The 20,579-nt window shown below is 43.5% G+C and overlaps 1 protein-coding gene across 6 annotated transcripts in view; it reads left to right on the forward strand.

Annotated features, from left to right (window-relative positions):
* ST3GAL6 (ST3 beta-galactoside alpha-2,3-sialyltransferase 6) overlaps positions 1-20,579 on the forward strand; it is a 55,208-nt gene that overhangs the window by 32,413 nt on the left and 2,216 nt on the right. For 4 of the 6 annotated variants that reach the window (XM_084801252.1, XM_084801253.1, XM_084801254.1 and 1 more), the window contains 7 exons: positions 477-554; positions 1,470-1,573; positions 3,730-3,793; positions 13,425-13,520; positions 17,596-17,782; positions 17,885-18,022; positions 19,158-19,310. In XM_084801252.1, coding sequence (XP_084657378.1) covers positions 477-554; positions 1,470-1,573; positions 3,730-3,793; positions 13,425-13,520; positions 17,596-17,782; positions 17,885-18,022; positions 19,158-19,310 — 820 coding nt within the window. The remainder of the gene's footprint in view (positions 1-476; positions 555-1,469; positions 1,574-3,729; positions 3,794-13,424; positions 13,521-17,595; positions 17,783-17,884; positions 18,023-19,157; positions 19,311-20,579) is intronic. The other 2 variants (XR_014783067.1, XM_084801256.1) reach the window with 2 other exon arrangements.

Consider the following 20,579-nt stretch of genomic DNA (forward strand, 5'->3'; position numbering starts at 1 on the left):
TGAGGCAGAGGCAGGTGGATCTCTGAGTTCAAGGCCAGCCTGGTCTACAAAGTGGGTCCAGGACAGCCAAGGCTATACAGAGAAACACTGTCTTGGAAAACCCAAAAACAAACAAACAAACACCCCCTCCCCACACTGCCAAAACCCTAGAGTTTGGCTTTGGTTTCCACTGTGAGGTAATCCTGCCCAGAGTTCCCTGTGAATCACTCACTGCTTCTTTCCCCAATCCCAAAGGTCGCGATAGCCTTTTCCGTTCTCCCTTGCTTTTCATTCATAAATTTCTAAGCTTGCTGAGGATTTGGAGAAGGCTGTGTTAAGCATCAGGGCTGTGTGTGAGCCTGTGGGCGTTGCCTTTGTCCTCTGCCTCCAAGGCTGGTCAGCAGTGGATGGAGCCCGGTGGGTTCCTGGGGTACATGGACCTCCTTGGACACGATTCCTTGTTCTAGTTTCTTATGGCTGCTTTTTCTTTCTCCTAGGGCCTTACCTCTGGAAATAATGAAGAAAAACAGCATCAAGAATTGTAAACAACAGCCAGCTTTCATCTCTCTCCTGAGGTAAAAATAGACCCTTTCCCCCAAAACAAAACAAAACAAAACAAAACTGTGGCCATGCAGCATTTGCAGAATGTGTTTGTGGTCATTTCCCACACTATTTACTCTTTTCATGTAAATCTTGGTATGGGGTAGACACCGTATGTGTAAGAAAGTGTGCAATGAATTTCAATAGCCTGCTGTTGTGCCTTTAGTCAGGAAGAACTCTGGGTATATTTTAAGGAAGCTGATGTTCTTTTCACATGTGTGAGTCTGATGAGGCCTATTTGCATTTGATCAGAAAAAAACAAACAAACAAAAACCCAAAACTTGAGCTCTCTCCACTCCCTTTTCTCCCATTCTATTTTTCACTCTCATTAGAATTTCTTATTCTAATTTAGAATTAGAATTTTTTTTAATTAGGAATTATCCTTCACTTTTATAGAACTGCATAAAATGCAAATGAGCGATCTACACGTAATGTGAATAGTGAGTGGTCGTTACAGCTGCCAGAAATTGTAGTTGACTCTTCCATCCCCGTCTGTTTCTGTCCCTATGCACTGCCACTTTGGTAGCTGGCTGGACCATACACTTGTAGGTAACAAAAACAGTGACAAACTCAGGCACGATTGGCTGCAGAACACAACTTTCTTGAGATTCCCGTCCCCTAGGGGTTATATTATTTGTTCAAGACTGCTAAGGGAGTATCTGAGATTGCAGTTATCTAAGGTCGCAGTTAAAGGGACAGATAGGATGTGTGTGTGTGTGTGTCACTTGTACAGTAGTCTCTGAGGAAGTTCCCTTGAGCATGCCAACTTCTCGGAGAGAAGCCAGGACACCCGAGGAAGGATGTCTATCGTGAGTCTCCGTTGTGATCACAGGTGGCTAAAAGCGCACAGGAGGCATTTGACAAGATCACGCTTTATCGTTTTCTTCCAGGTATTCTCAGCTTTACCCATTTCTGTGTGCAGCTGATTATGCAAAGGTTACTTCTGACTACGGTACCAATAATTTTTTTTTGCCCTATGGGATAAAGGGAACAGGTCAGTCACACGGTTCTTATTCTGCCTTATAATTTGGGTGGCGTTGGAGGATCTTTTAGAGGCAGTGTAACTTCAGGGAATAATTCTTTCTTTTCTTTTTCTTCTTCTTCTTCTTCTTCTTCTTCTTCTTCTTCTTCTTCTTTTTATTTATTTATTTATTTTTAATTTTTTGCTTTTGTTCTGTCACAGTGGGCCTTAGCTGGCTCACATGCCCAACTTTATTCCAGAGTAGAATTGGCAGGATGCCCTAACAGATAGTTTCTTCCCTATTCCTTCATTTCACCTTTGTGTGTGTGCCTTGTGTGTTCATGTGTGCATGGGTAGACATGTGTGTTCATATGTACATGGGTAGACATGTGTGCATGGACATATGCACATGTGAAAGGCGAAGGACAACCTCTGGCCTGGAGGTCAGCTAGTAGGCTAGAGTGACAGGCCAGTGAGCCACGGGGATTTGCCTGTCTCCTCCTGTCACAGCCTGCCCTGGGCTCTGATTGCAAGCACAGGCCACCCTTTTATTTATGTGGGTTTCGGGATTGACCTTGGCTTCTCCTACTTGCAAACCAAGGGCTCTGCTGACTGAGACATGGACCTACCCCCATTCCTCTTTTTACTTGTCTGTCTCATCAGCAAGATCTAGATCAGTGGTTCTCACCCTTCCTAATACTGCGACCCTTTAATGCATCTTTTGTGGTGATTCCCCCAGCCATAAAAGTATTTTGTTGCTACTTCATAACTGTATACTTTTGCTACGTTATGAATAATAATGCAAATATCTGATTTCTGGTTGTCTTAGGTAACCCCTCTGCCCCTGTAAAAGGGTTGTTTGACCCCCTAAGGGGCTGTGACCCACAAGTTGAGAACCATTTGTCTAGATCCTTAATATTTTAATTTCATCAGTAGATTTTATTTTTGTTAAGTTGAGATACCTGTGTACACCTGTAATGCCATCACTTGGGGATCTCTGTGAATTTGAGGCCAGCCTGGTCTACAAAGCAAGTCCAGCACAGCTATGGCTACACAGAGAAACCCTGTCTTGAAGAAACAAACAAACAAACAAACAAAACAAACCCCCACAAAAACTAACCAACCAAACAAAAAGAAGTTGAAAGGGACTTATTCAACCTCTTAACAATACACCAATCTTCCCACTGCTCACTGAGAGCTTTCAGGGCTTATAAAGCTTTGAGGTCTAGATTTAAAAAAAAAAAAGGTTTATTTATTATTACGTATACAGTGTTCCATTTGCATGTGCACCTGCAGGATGGAAGAGGGCATCAGATCACATTATAGATGGTTGTGAGCCACCATGTGGTTGCTGGGAATTGAACTCAGGACCTTTGCAAGAGCAGACGACACTCTTAACCTCTGAGCCATCTCTCCAGCCCTGAAGTCTAGATTTTGGGGAGATGTTAAAAATGCAAGTGGTGACAGAATTATGATTTGTGAGAGTTTTACTATTTCAACCGATCTTGCTTTAGAAGGTTTCATGTTTATGAATCTATATTTTGTCAAAGGCTAGGGATGCGATTTAGTTTGGACAGAGCTTGCCTAGCATGGGTTGAAATCCTGGGTTCAGGTCTTAGCTTTACATAAACCAAGTATTGTAGTCCAGACCTATAATTCTGGCACTCGAGAGGTAGAGGTGAGGAGATCAGAAGTTTTAGGGCATCCTTAGCTACATACACAGCGAGGCCAATGCATGAGATTCTCTGTTTCTTTGTGTGTGTGTGTGTGTGTGTGTGTGTGTGTGTGTGTGTGTGTGTGTATACATATATATGTATATATACAATTGTATGCATACAGTGGAGATTTTGTATGTATGTATCAGAGATTTTGACTAATTGACTTAAATTCACTGAGTTCTATTTTATGGCAAGTTTTGGAATCATGTGATATTACTAATTTTTATTACTACTTATGACTGCTTTTGTATTGACCATCACTCTTGGGAGGCAACTTCAGAGCATTTATTATCTTGAGTGGCTTTTTTTGAGTACTGTGACCAAACTGTAGATAAGTTGTTAATCTTTCACTGATTAACTCCAATGTGGCCTTCATGCTTAAGAAGGGCTTGGAAGTGGAGGAGCTGGGTGACTCCTTGTCTCCAAGAAGGGTCGGTTCTCCTTTTACTCCTAACACTCTTTGTTTTCCAGAGGGATATTTTCGATACGCCCTTTCCAACCTGCCGAATTGTGAGCTCTTTAAAGAGTTTGACAAGTGAGTGCATTTCCTTTTCTCTTGACTTTTAGCTTTATATAAAGTGACTCAAAGTGTTTGCCTTAAGAAAAGCAAAGTGAACTTACTCTGGATGATTCCACTGGATGTGTATGTTGTTAAAATTCCAGTTCCTGCCTGTGGCATAAAAAAAAAGATTTATTTATTCTATTTATTATTTATACAGTATTCTGCCCATGTGTGCCTGCCCTTCAGAAGAGGGTACCAGGTCCCATTATAGATGGTTGTTAGCCACCATGTGGTTGCCAGGAATTGAACTTAGGACCTTTGGAAGAGTAGACTCTTAACCTCTGAGCCATCTCTCCAGCCCCTGCCTGTGACATTTTTAATCCATCTTGATAGTCTCTAAGTTGTCTTTAGTAAAGAAAGAAATCACTTGTGCTGTCTCTCAGCACAAAGCCTCCATTCATGGTGGAGTCCTTTCTGTGCATGTCCAACAGATTCCCAATAGTGTTTCTCTGTTTCTTATTTAAAATATTGACTGTTGGACTTTGGAAACAGTTTCATTCCTTTTTTGCTGTTGTTGGGAATTACATCTGAATGTAGCTGACGTCTTACTGAGGTATATATTTTCTAAGTACAAATGTAATTTAGCATGTAGAAAACTTCCTTGACAAGAAAATCCATTGAAATTACATTGCCAAAATTAGGTGTTCTAGTAGATAGGCTTACTTTTACAAAGGTGGGCTTATTTTTAAATTGTTCTTTTTTTTTTTTTTTTTTTTTTCCCCTGAGACAGAGCTTCTCTGTGTAGCCTTGGCTGTCCTTGACTCACTGACTCACTCTGTAGACCAGGCTGGCCTCGAACTCACAGAGATCTGCCTGCCTCTGCCTCCCAAGTGCTGGGATCAAAGGTGTGCGCCACCACCACCGCCCAGCTTTTTTAAAACATTTGAAGGTAAAATTTAGACTTTGGACAATGGGACAGTATAAAAATGAAGATGGTCTAGGGAGATCAAACCTATTTGAAGATGGTAGAATTCCCTTTTTGTCCGAAAGCACTGTGGTGCTCCTTGGGGAATGTGGAGTATGTATACTATGTTGCTGTACCGCCACTTGCTATAATTTGTAATTCAAAACCATACTCCTTCCTCCCCTACCCCCCACCCCCACCCCCCACCTTGATCAGTTTCAACTTTGTATAGCAAGAGTTGTTTGTTTTTGTTTGTTTGGCTGGTTTTTGTTTTTGGAGATGGGGTTTGTCTGTGTAGCCCTGGAAGACCTGGAACTCTCTGTATACCAGGCTGGCATCAAACTCAGAGATCAGCCTGTCTCTGCTTCTTGAGTGCTGGGATTAAAGGTGTGTGCCACCACTGGCCAGAGCATATCAAGTATTTTACACACACACACACACACACACACTACCTCACTTAAAAAAATTACGGGCTGTTTTGCCTCCATGTATGTGTGTGTGTGAGGGTGTCACATTCCCTGGAACTAGACTTAGAGACAGTAGTGAACAGCCATGTGGTTGCTGGGATTTGAACCCTGGTCCTTTGAAAGAGCAGCCCATGCTCTGAACTGTTGAGCCATCTCTCCAGCCGCGCCCCCCCCCACCCCCCCGCCCCTGCACCTCACTTTTACAAAGCTTTCTTTTTTAGAGTTCTGATTTGTGAAGATGGTTGGCCTAAGTGTTTTGGGTCGGTTTTCTCTGATTTTGCAGATGGGGAAAGTTAGGCTGGACAGACAGACAACTTGGCATAGCTGGGAAAGGGCAGAGTGAGGGTAGGTACACAGGTAGCTGTGACTCCAGTGTCCTGATGTCTGAGCGAAGCGCAGTAATAGACCCCATAGGGTTTGCAGCAGGCATCTGAGAATAGCTCTGCAGATACAAACTGACATTTGACGGATTTTTCTCTGCTTTTAACGTAACCACCAGATGGTTGCATTCAGTTGCTTTCCTAGGATATCTCTGGCAAAGAGAGGTCTTCAGCTATTAGTCTGTGCCGTAGCTAGAGTGTGCTCTTTTTTACTGACTTGGTCTGCTTATCTGTCTGCACTGTCTCCTCTTCATTGCTGTAAATGTTCCCACTCCCAGCAGCCTATGGCTGAGTCACCCACATGAATCTTTCTCCTTCATTTTATCCTCTCTCTGTTCTCTTTCCAATTTCCATGGGGTAGGGATGGGGAAATAGCCTTTTTTTTTTTCTGTTTCAAATGTAAGCCCTTTAAGACTCTGTTAGTTTGGCTCAGACAACTTCATCAAGCTGCATCTCTGATGCTTTAGTTTATTCCGCTGTGAAGGAAAAAACATGGAAGTGTCACTTAAGTTTGTAAACCTCCTCCCCTTTCTCACTTACAAGCGTGAAGTCTGTCCCAGCAATTCTGTGGTCAGCAGGGCCTTTGTGTTGGACCCTGCTGTTCCTCTGTACATGGCTTCTTCCTTAGGGGCCAACAGGATAGCTAGAGCTCACCCCGTCACCTCTTCATTCCTGCCAAAATGCCAGAAGAGGGGAAGAACGGGAGAAGGGCATGCGCCACTCCTTGAGGCTTGCCTTTTTATTTTCAAAGGATGTCTCAAGAAGCCATACAAAACGTTTCATGTACCTAGTGATGAGCTGGGGCCAGGGGTGCCAACAGGGGAGAGCTGTATCTCTTGCCAGCTCCAAATTTAGCAGCCTTAGCTGGAAGCGCTTGTGGTCTCCCATGGAGCCATTATTTATAGTCATGGGAATTGGCAAGTCTCACAAGCCAGAGCTTCTCAGGCTGTCCTTTCCTTCTCCCTCCCTCAAAATTGATCATTAAACACTTACTAGCAACCACTGATGACATCCCACTGGGTCAACTCAGGCACCCGGCCATACCTAGCTGGAAAAGTGATGGGAGATGTTGCCTGTGGTTTAGGTCATTGTGTGCTCACTGTTAAAAACAGCTAGTCCTAGGGCTGGTCAGATGGCTCAGCAGATATGGGTGTTTGCTGCCAAGCCTTACATCCCGTGTTTCAATCTCCAGAATCCATATGGCGAAAAGAGAAAATCCAGTGCTATCTGTTGCACAGAGTCAACAACTGTAGTGAACTATGCCTGTCCCCATTTTAAGGGACAAGGGTAGCATGGTGATTGTTCTTTGTAGTAGCTTTCTCTGTCATTTCTTTGGTTCCCCAAGTGTTTGTGTGTCATGGAGGATTCTGAAGCCAACTAGGCCAAATAGCCCAGCCAAGCTCTTCTGTGCTGCTTCTGTTGCTTTCTCACAGATTTAGGTCTCCCTTTTGCCCCAAGCCCAGTGAGCATCATGCTTCTGTGCTCAGTGAGGTTCCCTAAAGATGATCATTTCAGGATGATTGTAAGTGACACTTAAGACAAGCCCATATTCTATTCTGAGGTGATGACTTCCTTGCTGCTGAGGTCACTCCCTTGCTCTAACCTGGTCCTGGTCCCAGGGATATTGCTGTCTCTCGAGTGGAATTTCATCCCTCCCCAGCTAGGAGGAGCACCAGAAACCTTGGCATGCAGAACTGTAGCTCCTACTTAAAGTGCACAAACTAGCTTCCCACCCCGACCCATGAGATAAAGAATGCCTTTGTCCTGCAGCATAGGTAGTTACACAGTAACTACTACCTATAAATAGCTTTCTAAGGGAAGCACCTGTGTAAGTCGGTTGGCAGCTAAATGGGGTGGGGAAAGTTGTAAAGGCTGCCTTGCTGCTCACTGAAGTGGAATCTATTACGTCAGCTCAACAGAACTGGGTTGGATTGGCCATTAGTGGAGGCAGGGCAGGAGCTGCCTCCCATCCACACTCGGTCGGTATTCTGCCGAGCGAAGGGTTGTTTACCTCGAAGCCTTTGTAGGGTGGAGGGAACTTAGGGCAAGAGGAAGCAGCGATTCTGCCTCAGCAGAGGGGTCATTTGTGGGAAGAGTGCAGTGCAACCACTCCATTACCTGTTTTCTGTCATCTCTGGGCAGATGTTGAGTAAAGATAGAAGAGCTGGAGCCACGCAGGCTGGAGGAAAGGGCCCTGTCTGATGGAGCAACCTGGGAGACAGTGATTTCTGTAGTTCACACAATGGAAAAAAAAAAACCAAAAAACGGAAATGAGAGGTCAGATCACCAAGCCAAGTTCCTTGAGGTTTTGGGGGAAGCACAACTCCAGAACCCGGCTCCATTTCCAGTCTCTTGCACAGTGGTTTAGAGTTTAGCTGCAAGAACCATAGATTGCCGACCGAATGCTCATGCAGTTTTTGATCTGCAGGTTTGTGCTTCCTCCTGTAGGGTTGACAGCCTATGGCATCACGGAGTGTAAAGAGTACAACCCTAAGGAGTGCCAGTTTACACCTGTAATTGTCTGAATCAGGTTTCCTGAATTTAGACCCGTAGTCCTCAACCTGTGGGTCACGACCCCCATAGGAGTCATATATCAGATATCCTGTATATCGGGGACTTACATTATGATAACCACAGCAAAATTATAAGTTATGAAATAGCAATGAAATAATTTTATCTGTGGAGGTCACCACACAGTTAAGAGGAACTATATTAAAGGGTTGCAGCATTAGGAAAGTTGAGAGCCACTGGCTTAGACTATACAGAGTCTTAGCATCTTCTGTCTGTGTCTCTGGTTGACAGTTGAATTAGTGGTTCAGTGGTATTAGGATCCAGGATGGACTCTCTCTGGTTCTTTTCACTTTAAGTATAAGATGGCTGCAGCCCCTCTAACCTTATGCCACCCAGTGTCAATGTCTAAACTGAAAGGAAGGGGCAGATTAAAAATATTGTTTTACTTATACCATTCCCTTTGCAGGGGCAGAATCTTTCTGAAGGCATATGACAGACTCCCCTGCTATCTCATTGGTCATGGATGACAGCCCAGTCATTGTCAAGGATAATGAACTCACCATTGTAGGCTTACAAAAGTTTATTGTAGGCGCCTGGGTTATTGGGAGTACGACCAGTAGGGTCTGCCATAGATTCTTACACTGAAGATAGAGTGATGTGTTTTGATGTATTATGTTGCCATGGTGAAAAGAGAATACCTAAAATCACAGTGGTTTGAAATAGCAGCAGCTGCAGTTTCTCTGTACTGCACTGGGTAGTGACTCTGCCAGGGGTTTTGCTTCCTCCCTGAATAGTGACTCTTGGTTTTGCCTGATTTGAGACAAAGCAAGCCTTCATCTGGGGGAAGTGACTCTTAGCCCCACTTCCTCAGCAGCTGTCTAGGTTTTTTTTGGTAACAAGTTCAGACACTCTGCAGTTACTTGACTTTGTGGTTAAGAGGCTTGGGGGCCTGTGTATTTCCTTACTTTTTTCCTCCCAGAGTAGAGTAACCGAAACCTGCTTCACACACTTAAAGTGAGTATCAAAGTGCATTTATTTATTTATGTATTATGTATACAGTGCTCTGCCTGTATGTACACTTGCATGCCAGAAGTGGGCATCAGATCACATTATATATGGCTGTGAGCCACCATGTGGTTGCTGGGAATTGAACTCAGGACCTCTGGAGGAGCTGTCAGTGCTCTTAACCTCTGAGCTGTCTCTCCAGCCTTGAGAACCAAAGTGGTTTGAAAACACCTGGAGGAGAGGATCAGTTTAGTCGATGGCAGGCGGTAGAAATGATGCCATTCTTTCTTTTAGGCTTTCAGAATTCACTGGAGCCACTTATGTGTGAAGATGGTGTTAAGTAAACAGGAGGAAGTTACGCACGCAGTCACCAGAGGATCCTGGGAATCATTACTTATATTTAAGGAGCTAGGGCAGCCATATTCCAAAGTCAAGTTCATCTGGAAAAGTGGGAAGTGTCAGTTCATTTATAGAACATAAGCATCTGTTTGGGAGAACTGAATTCTGAGATGAGTGATTTGGAAAGTCTGTACCAGTCTCGACCGGCCAGAACTGCGGTGGAGCCGTGCATAAGCTGCTACCAGAAAAGAGCCATGCTAGGACCACACCAAATACCCTGTAGCTTGAGTGAGCTTCATAAAAATATGTGGGTCTCTGTGGTATTCTTTCCGTTGAGGAAAAGTGGGATCCCAGTTGACCGACTTTCCCTTGAAAGGCTTCAAAAACTATTCCTCCAATAAAGGCTCTTTCTACCCCTGTCTCCTGTAAAGCCGGCCAAGAAGAAAACAGAAGATGGAAAGTCTTACATGCATTTCACACTGAAGTGTGATGAGCAGGGACCCCACTTTGTAGGGAGCTGTAGAGGATCCTGTAGAAGAGATCTGTCTGAACCCTATATCCCTTGCTCTCTTGGCTCGACATGGTAGGTCTGTGGGAGGTCCAGGACTTGGACTCTGAGGGGCGACCACTGGGGGGGGGGGGTGGCATGACAGCTGGTGGCCATCTTTAATCCGTAGGTCATGATGCCACTGATAACCTCATCAGATAAGGAGGTACCCTCTGGGCATACTACGATTCAGCTTGTCAGTGTGTTGTAGCACTATGGAGCTAGCCCAGTTTGGGATTGAGCCAAGTTACCTCTTCTAGGAATCAGCTTCAGAACTAGAGCTCATAAGCCAGGAAGAAATCCTTTGTAGAGACCTCAGTTTTAAGTCCCAAGGGCCATGCTGGTAGCCTCCACTTCCAGCAGCCCTTGCCCTTGTGTGTGTGGTACAGATAAGCCTGGTACTCTGGTACCAGTTAGGGACTGCAGGCCTCGGTAAAAGCTGGAGTGCCCCCACTCGGCACACACCTTTAATCCCAGCACTCAGGAGGCAGAGGCAGACTGATCGCTGTGGGTTCAAGGCCAGCCTGGTCTACAAAGCGAGTCCAGGATAGCCAAGGGTACACAGTGACACCTTGTCTTAAAAAACAAAACAAACAACAACAAAAAGGTGGAGTCCAAAGGTTTATCCCTGAACCTAAAGGGAAGCGGTTCTTCCCTGGATCGAAGCAGAGTTGCAAGTGGCTTCGGTCTTCCATGGAGGCAGAGGGCTTAGGCTGCTGCTGATAGATGCTCCTCCCCACCTCCATTCAGGCTGTCTCATGGAAACAGCTGTTGTTCCTACCCTGTCTGTTCTGAGCCACCCTCTTGGCGCACAGCCTTGCTTAGGACTTCCAGCGGGGAGGTGGAGCCAGCTTCACCAGGTCAGCCTGGGAAAGAACTGACCCTGAGGTCTTCAAGAGGGGATTGCTCCCTGTGGAGGGCATTTATGGGATGGAGCTCCTGGGGATAAGCGGGGGTGGGGGGGTGGGGGGGCGGTGATGGAGGGGAGGTGTTTGAATATCCAGTGGTGGCCCCCCTTCAAGCAGGAAAGAGGAAAGCTTCGGTAAGCTGGGCTTCCTGAAGTTTCTATTAAGGTCATACTTGTTTATATAATCCTCTAGAGGCAGGTTACACTCTTAAAACAGACAGACAGAAAAGACACCTTCAGGACATATTGTAGAATACCCATGATGTGACCGTTTGTGGCCACACTTTTTTAAAATTGGGCAATGCCCTCTGTCTTTCAGCCCCCAAAGTCCCGACAGCCATTAAAAAACAAACAAAAAAACTGCTTGTTCTTATCTAGTGAGGCAGACACTGGTGTAGGCAGAACTGATAATTAAAGTGTGTTAAGGGTGTTCATGAGAGAGGGACGGGTGAGATGGCTTATTGGGTAAAGGTGCTCGCTGCCAGTTGTGGTGACCTGTGTTCAATCACCAGCACCCACATGATGGAGAGGGAGAACCGCCCCCCCCCCAAATTGTCCTCTGATCGTATTTGTGCCCCACCGCCACCACACATGTGGCGGGATAGGGAGAGAGCGGGGCATAGGTAGGGGGTTGGAGAGAGAGCGAGAGAGCGGGAGAGAGAGCGAGAGAGAATTCTCTTACAGAACGCATACATCATTTCTTAGCCCAGGCTGGTTCTTTTAAAATGTTTCCCAACTCCGACACTCTCTGCATTTAATTATTACTCTCCACTTGTACAGTTTTGCTACACATTTTAAAAAAAATCTTAAACTTTTGAGGTTGACTAGTCTGCTGCTGTCTTGAGAAACAAGTTTGTCTTTTAGACTTGGCCTGCAGTGAGGACTAGCGAGGGGCCCTTCAGTCTCTTCTTTGCAGCCTTGTCTCCTAGCGAAGGTTCCTTATTTCCTGGGCCCAATGGACAGTGGTCAGAGCAAGAAAAACCCCAGGCTAGGGTTGCATTAGCTGAGGGTCCATTCTGTGCTCCCCGGGGTGGGGTGTGTGTGTATGTATGTATGTTGACTGTGGCCTGTAGAAAGAAGTCCCCTTTGTGCTCCCCTTAAGGCTTTTCAGAAGCAGGGTAAGCAAGCATCGTGTTTAGGTGAAACACCAAGAAGCAGTCTGTGTTTGAAAAGTGAAGTGAGCCCAGGCAGGGTACAGAGAGCTGCTCCTCCTCTACCACATTCCAAACTGGCCGTTTCCACACTTGTGTGATGCAAGAGAAAACCAGGGCTAGATAAGGAGTGGGGAGTACTGGCTTAAAATGTAGATAGCGAAGTAATGTGAGCTGTGCTTGTACCCGCAAGCGTGTGCTGATGGAACATCTTGGTACCCTGGAAGTTTGGAACCAAACGCTAGTTCCACCTGATTGCAATTTGGACTTTGAATGCTACTTATGTTTTTTTTTTTTTGATTGTTGTTGTTTTGCTTTTGTTGTTGTTGTTTTTCCTTGCAAATGTATTTCTTCATTTGTCTGTCAGGAGATAATCAGGCTTCTCTTTAAACTGGTGATTCTAAGGGTCCCAAAAGGGAATGTACATGTGCAAGAGCCACTAAGGGTTAATATCAAAGTGATAAACTTTCCCCAGTAGCATAATTGCCGTGGACCTGCTCAGTCAGGTATAGGTTCTTCAGGTCAGGAGTTCTTGAAGCATCAGTGGGCAGAAGATAGGTGAGTGACAGAGATAAACCCAGAGGTGCTGTTTGAATCTGAGTGTATTTTGCAGGCAAACGAGCTAGGTTTTTATACACATTTTGAAACGGGGGTGGTTTTTCATGGTTACTTTTTTTGTCCGTACAATTCAAAATACAGGATGCAGAGTAATAATGTTGTGATTAATCTTGAAAAATCATTCATAAGTCATTAGATTGGTATCAGTGCATATGCCCTCTTTATCAAAGGCCAATGTTCTCTTATTATGCCAAACATCTGTGAGTCAAGACAGTTTTTTTTTCCTTAGCTCTTCCACCACTATCTGGAGCTTACTTAAACACTTTATTTGTAAGTCATAATATGAATTATGATTAATTCTTAGCCATGTTTTTATTAACAAGTGGAATGGAACTTAGTGGTAAACTTGCCTGAATGACCCTTGGCTGCAGTTTCAGACACAGTTATGTCTGAAAAGTCCTTGATAAGAAAGTAAAAACAAAGGCAGAAAGAGAAACAGTCAGGATGTTCCAAAACAATGAAAAAAAAAAAAAAGAAAAAAGAAAAGCTGCAATCAGTTAGTCCTGGCAGGGACATCAGAACCGTTTCCAGGAGGCTGTCCCTTGGGTAGGGGTCATCGCCTTGGGTTCTATGGTAACGTTTGTCAAACAGATTCCACTGGAGGGGTCGTGACACATAATTTTTCTTGAATCTCTGGACCGAGGCACAGCTGGTTCTTCTTCTTAGATGTCCAGTGAAATTTAACTTAGTCCCAGAAAGCTGGAACATTGTTTTGTAATCACTCCATTTCATAAATGTCATTACTCAATCTTTCACTTATCTATTTGTCCAACAGAGAGCCGTGTAAAAGATGTGTGGTGGTTGGTAATGGTGGAGTACTGAAGAATAAGACATTAGGAGCAACAATCGACTCTTATGATGTAGTAATCAGGTAAAAATATCTCCTATTTGCTAACCTAGAATTGCTTGAAAAGAATGTAGCTTCCTGCTCTAGGCCAGCTGTGTTTTAAAAATGACCATTTTGTGCAGCTGATTGTACAGCTTTCTGCCTTGGTTGCTGACTCCAGTAAATTAGATTTCAGATTACTGATTTAGCAAATATTTAATAAGTCCAGTTAATATGCCAGGGACAAATCTCGCCACAGGGGAGACCAGGGAGTGATAAGCGCATTCCTGTACCTTGGGGTGTTTACATTCTAAAGAAAAGGGAAAAACTGATTAAATACTTAGGAAGATGTCTTAAATATAATATAGACATATAAATATAAAGGGATGATAAGGAATTATCAAATGACTACTTGGGAAAGGATTATCATGTAGAGGAGAGGTTTAAGCTAGACCAAGGGACCCATATAAGACTAGCTGTATGAAGACAGCGGAGGAGTGGTCCAGACAGAGAGAATATGTACTGCAGGTTGTCGGGAGGCTTTTGACCTCAGTTTGTAAAGGAGCCTCAGATAACCCAAGCTTAGGACAGTGGTCTAACCAGAGGCTGAGGATGTGGGCAAAGAACGGGTTATGTAGGACTTTTACGATTGATAGACTACATTTTAATGTGAAGGCCATTAGGAGCTTTGGAAGCCTTGTAGGTGGGAGGTTAATGAAATATGGTTCTGTCTTGAAAGCATTCTGGCTGCAGCAGACAGTGGAACGTGAGGGACAAGGCAGGGTCCGAGGCATCAAGAGAAGTTGCTGTATTTAGGCTGTAGTTGCTTGGGCAGAGTCGTCATGGAAGGGGAGGGGGAGTGGACAGACTGAAGCTAGGTTACAAAGGGGTGTCAGGATTTGCTGCTTTATTAGCTGTGACAAGTATTGCAAATAAAGGAAGCAAAGGGCACCCCTGTGTGTTTTCAGCCCCGTCGATTGGCTAGAGTTATAGAATCCTTTAACAAGTTTGTGAGAGACAGGTTTAAGCTCAGGTTCAGGCTCAGAGGAGAGTAAAAATTTCTTTCTTTCTTTTTTTTTTTTTTAATTTTCTTTCTTTATTATGTATATAGTGCTCTGCCTGCATGTATACCTACTAGCTAGAAGAGGGTACCAGATCACATTACAGATGGTTGTGAGCCACCTTGTGTGGTTGCTGGGAATTGAACTCAGGACCTCTAGAAGAACAAACGGTGCTCTTAACCTCTGAGCCATCTCTCCAGCCCCGGAAAATAAAAAATTCTATATTATGACATTAGCTTTGAGATGTTTTTGAGATATGTAGTAGGTAAGTGGGCAGTTACATAAAAAAGTTAAACTTCAATAGTGAGTGACCTATGAGTTTTATTTCAGTCAATGGCTTCGTGATATTCCCAGGGAGAGACAGAGAGACACAGCCTGGCACTAAGGTTTGGAGCTCTTTTTTTTTTTTTTTTAAATTATGTTTACAGTGTTCTGCCTGCATGTGTGCCTGCAGGCCAGAAGAGGGCATCAGATCTCATTACAGATGGTTGTGAGCCACCATGTGGTTACTGGGAATTGAACTCAGGACCTCTGGAAGAGCAGTCAGTGCTCTTAACCTCTGAGACATCTCTCCAGCCCAGAGTTCTTAAGACTTAGAGGTAGAACAAGAAAAAAGCATGCTCCACCAGTGAGCGACAAAGAAAATGAGGTGACCCCAGTTTCCAACAAGAGGGCTGAGTGTTTTACAAGAGATATCAGCTGGGTCATAATTATGATAAAAAGTCATGCAAGGGCAGAACAGGCTCAGCTGGATTATCAACCTGTACAGCCAGAAGCCCAGCTGGAATGGATTAAGGAAAGAATGACAGAAAAAGAGAGGGACAAACCACTTATAGTCAACTACTGAGAAATGTTCTGAGTAGTTGAAAAATGAGCTGGGCCTTGGAGGTGGCTACAGAATCTAAGAAGGCATACAGTTAAAGCGATTGAAATCAATAGTGAGCCTGGTATAATAAAAAGAGGCCATAGCAAACCAGCCACTGGGCAAAATGGCCTCATTTCTACCACAGAATTCTGCCTAAAAAAAGGGCAAGCTTGGATGCAGGCAGTCAATGGTCAAACTCTGACAAGACAGGCTAAGCAAGTCCTCACTAGTTCCTGCCTCACAAATATGTCTGTCAGATATATTGAGCCAGAAGGCTGAAGATGATGCTCCAATGTTATAGTGATTTTTGGGTCACTGTTCAGATAGCAAACTGTCTCTGTCATCTTCTCACTAGGGAAGCTGCTAACCTGTACTTCCTATTTACTCAGGCAATTAGTTTTATTCCTTCTCAAGTCTCTGGGGAGGAAGACCAGATAGTTTAGTTTTACAATGAAGCTTAGTTGTTTAGGGGTTAAGATGTTTTTAGGTCTAGATGGATGTTTTAAGTTGATAAAGAAGAGATATGATAGATATTGATTTATATTCAGAATTTTAGACTCACCAAGATAAGAAAGATGTTTTCTTCAAGGCTGCCAAATATAAATAGCCAAAACACTAAGAATGTAACATTTATATAATTCCTGATTGTTTCATGGTTCATCTTGATGTAGGTAGTTTATTTTATATATGTGTGTGTGTGTAATAATATAAATGTATGTGTAAAAATATTTAATAAAAAGAATTAAAAAAAAAGAGGCCATAGGAGTAAAAGCTCAAGGGTGATTCATTTTCTGCAACGGGAAGGAGACTCATGACTGTGGCTAGAGCTACAGTCTGATACAGCGTGTGGGGGAAATACCTCTCCTACCTCTATTGTCTGAATGGAAGAGAAATAAGGTTCTACTCTGGGTAATAGTCTCCCTTTCCAGCTCTCCCCCTCTCCCTCCCGTGTGTGTGTGTGTGTGTGTGTGTGTGTGTGTGTGTGTGTACGTGTACACGTGTACATGCGTGCGCGTTAGAAGTAGCTTTAAGCAGCCATCTTACTAGTGTACACTGGGAAGGCCTTGCAGTGTGTCAGGGTCACAAACTGACTTCCTCATAGCAGGGTCATCTTACTTTTGCTTTATTACACATTTTGAAGAAGCTGTAGTAATGTATAAAGCAATCGGATTTATTTAGTCCTCACATACAGACGTTTAACTCTGAGAATTTTTAGAACCTCGGTAAGTCTTCGCAAGGAAATACCATGAATCCATTGTGAAAGAAAGCCCCTTCAGGTGTCTTGCATTACATAGAGTTGGTGGCAAAAGGGTAAAACAGTATTTATCCTCCCAGGGGACATTGTTTTAGAAACAAAACAATTCTTTAGAGTGTGTGCACAGTGAGTGTCTAACCTTGGCCGTGAACTTACACTAACCCAGCAGCAGATCTTTTGCAGTGTTTTTAGTTCAGTCGCAAAAGGCATTCATCTGTTTGTGCTGAGTGGTACAGATTTTTTTTAATGGGGTTAATTTCAGAATACTTAAAGAAAAATAAAATAGGGACTTACTTTTATTTTATGAGTATTTGCCTGTGTGGATGTACACACACACAGTGTGTATGTCTGGTCCCTATGGAGACCAGAAGAGGGCACTGGGATCCACTAGAACCAGAGTTCGGGTTGGTTGTGGGCCAGCACATGGGTGCTGGGAACTAAACTTTTAGTCTTCTGGAAGAACACTAAATGCTCTTAACCACTGAGCCATCTATCCAGCCCAGAACACAATTTCAATGGGTTTTCATGCTAGGCTCAAATGTGATTCTTCACGCTATCAGTCATGTAGGTGTCATCCACCTATTTTGGGGCTATATAGCCTGTAGGCATATAACTTCCCCAGGACCTCAGGGGCATTAGCGGTAAAGCCAAGGTGGGTTATCCACCATGGGCTCTTTCAACTGTAATCATTCCGTGGTTCTGTATTCTCATTTCTTTTAGTCATGCGCAGGTCAGACCGAATGAATGTTACAACTGGTTTCTGAGTACAGATGGACTGTCTTGTGAAAAAGAATTATTTTCCTGGTTGTTACTGCAAGATGTTAATCAGTTGTCTTGGGGCTGCAGAGTACAGGAATAATGATGATGCCTGTCCAGGACTTGGTGAAAATGGCTTGTACTCCACTCACGCTGTATATGTTGTCGTCTTAATACCCACAGGATGAATAATGGTCCTGTGTTAGGACATGAGGAGGAAGTTGGGAGAAGAACAACCTTCAGGCTTTTTTATCCAGAGTCTGTCTTTTCGGACCCCACTCACAACGATCCCAATACTACAGCGGTCCTCATTGTTTTTAAGCCACAGGATTTAAGGTGGCTGTTGGAAATACTGATAGGTAAAAACATAGTAAGTCTGCAAAACTATTTAGCTTCAGATTGCTTTCAATATTTTTCCCCCTTAAAACAAAATACATTCGCAGCGTCCCATTTTCCATGTCCTTTATTTCAGAACACTAATGGTTTTTGGAAGAAACCAGCCTTAAACCTGATCTATAAACGATACCAAATCAGAATATTAGATCCATATATTACCAGAGAAGCAGCTTACCACCTGCTCCAACTTCCCACAAAGTTTCCCAAAGGTGAGGTACGTATGTATCATCACATTGTTTCAAATTAAAAATCCAGCCAAGGGCACAAAGGAACATTAGAGCTTTCAGAGACTGCTAAGGACCATGGCTCAGATGGTATTTTCTTAGGACTACAAATGAGTTCATGAAATTAGACACCAGATGGATATTATCTGATGTTCGATGGGTTGTAAAAGAAATGACCTTAATCAAGAAGTGTGTACTTTGGGAGCCAGGCGTGGTGGCGCACGCCTTTAATCCCAGCACTCGGGAGGCAGAGGCAGGCGGATAGCTGTGAGTTCGAGGCCAGCCTGGTCTACAAAGCGAGTCCAGGACAGCCAAGGCTACATAGAGAAACCCTGTCTCGAAAAACCAAAAAAAAAAAAAAAGAAGGAAGTGTGTACTATGGGTTTCATTTATCTTTGTACAGTCTTCACAAGCTTTTTCCAAAATGTCCAACAATTCATTTCTTAGAGCCTCATCTTCAGTGTTGTAGGGCAAAGGCCACCATGACCAGTGGGTTGGTCAGCAGCCTTGTGTGCAGAATAGCTTCAGGGCAAGCATGGAGCTTTTCAGTGTACAAAGAAGTGTCTCAAGCACTCTGTGTTAGTCAACTTCATGCTGTATGAAATACCAGAGGTATACCACTAATCAAGAAGTGGCTCTCTTAGCTCAGTTTTGGAAGTTCCTATCATATGTTGGAAGGTGACACACCATTGTGGGAGTGCGTGAGAGAGTGCTCTCCTCCAAAGGCTGGAAAGAGGGAGAGGAAAAAAAAAATGTAGATCACGAGCCCGTAAGTTAGTGAAAGGAGTGTCCTGCCATTTTGTTGATATTCTCAGTTCTCCAAAGGTTTTGTCTTTTCCATGGGAGCTGGATTCATAATGTTTCCTTTTTGTTCAAACACAGCATAGTACACTTCACAGCTGCCCTCTGATCTAAAGCTGCAGCTGTAGTTTATCTTAGAGACCTTCCAAGATATCAACCATAGTGTATGTCCTTTTCAGAGTAGTGTGGGGCTTGAGTCTTAGGGCATAATGACGGCTTAATTATTTTCTTTTTCATCTTTAGAAATCGTTTTCATCAGACTAGGCCAGCCAACCATGTTTGGGAAGAATGCAACTTATTTTTAAGTTTCTCCTTTCTTCTTAGAAACCCAAACACCCTACAACAGGAATCATTGCCATCACAATGGCATTTCACATATGCAGTGAAGTTCACATCGCTGGCTTTAAGTACAACGTTCACAGCCCAAACAGTCCTTTACACTACTACGGGAATGCCACCATGTCTTTGATGAGCCAGGTAATTTTTCTGTTACTGTTTGAAAAAAAAAAAACAAACCTTACTTTTAAAATTATGTGTACTGCGTTCACATTTGTAGGTGCATATATGTGTGGGTGTCTAGGGGCCAGAGGTCAATGTCAAACGTTACTCCTCACCTTGTTTAACAGTTTCTCACTGGTACAGAATTGACAAAGCCATCTAGGCTGCCTGGCCAGCCAGCCAGAGATCAGTCTGTTATCACCTGTACAGTGTTGGGATCACAAGTATGACCACAGTCACCATGCCTAGCTTCTTAGGCATGTGCTGGAGGCGGAACTCAGGTCTTTGCGTATACCTTGACCATCTGAATTTTGTCTCTAGCTGCCTATGTGCTTTCACACTCTTGACCTCCCAAAGGCTAAAACCAGGATTCTGGTCCAGAGGCCGTTTTACTTACAGAAGCAGTTTCTAACTTGTGGGTCTTAGATTCTTTGGATAGCCTCATGGTGATTGTTTTATCAACCCACAATAGAGACTGAGTCTTATTTTAGATTTTTTTTTTAAAACAATATTTAATATAATTAACTGTTGTGTCTGAGACAGAGGAACTCACCAAATCATCACTATGGCAATGGTAATTATGTTCATATTTCTAGTTAAGTAGACAAGGTAGTCTAGAGACATGTGCCCCTACTAAAGACTTCAAGACGACAATGCAGCTGACTTAAAAAAAAACTTTATTTATTTACTTAATGCATATAAATGTCCTATCTGCATGTACACATGCAGACCAGAAGAGGGCATGAGATCGCATTATAGATGGTTGTGAGCCACCAGGTGGTTGCTGGGAATTGAACTCAGGACCTCTGGAAGAGCAGCCAGTGCTCTTATCCACTGAGCCCTCTCTCTAGCCTGCAGCAGACCTCTTTATAAGGTCATGATCCTTTCGGTCAGACACTGATACTGGTAGACTTGACCTTGAAAGTCAAGTTTTGAATGTGAAAGAATTTCCTACTTTTGTAGTCCTTAATGATATACCATAAATGACACAAAAATATGTTTAAAACCTTGGCATATGAGTTTCTATAAAGTATATGGCTGTTAAATAACCCCTGAATATCTCAGAGCTGGGGAGGTGATATTCATGCTGGATTTTACTGCTGCCTTTTGTTCCTCTAACATGAAACCAAATGTTTAAGCTTGGAACGAATTTTGAGCTTTTTCTTTAGCTCTAATTTCCTACAGCACTTGTAGAATATTAAAACAAGACCAGTATAGTGAAGCAACTTCCTGGGGTTATCAAGAGAA

This window comes from Acomys minous (assembly GCF_964271855.1).
Source record: "Acomys minous genome assembly, chromosome: 11".
NCBI classification, from domain to species: Eukaryota; Metazoa; Chordata; class Mammalia; order Rodentia; family Muridae; genus Acomys; species Acomys minous.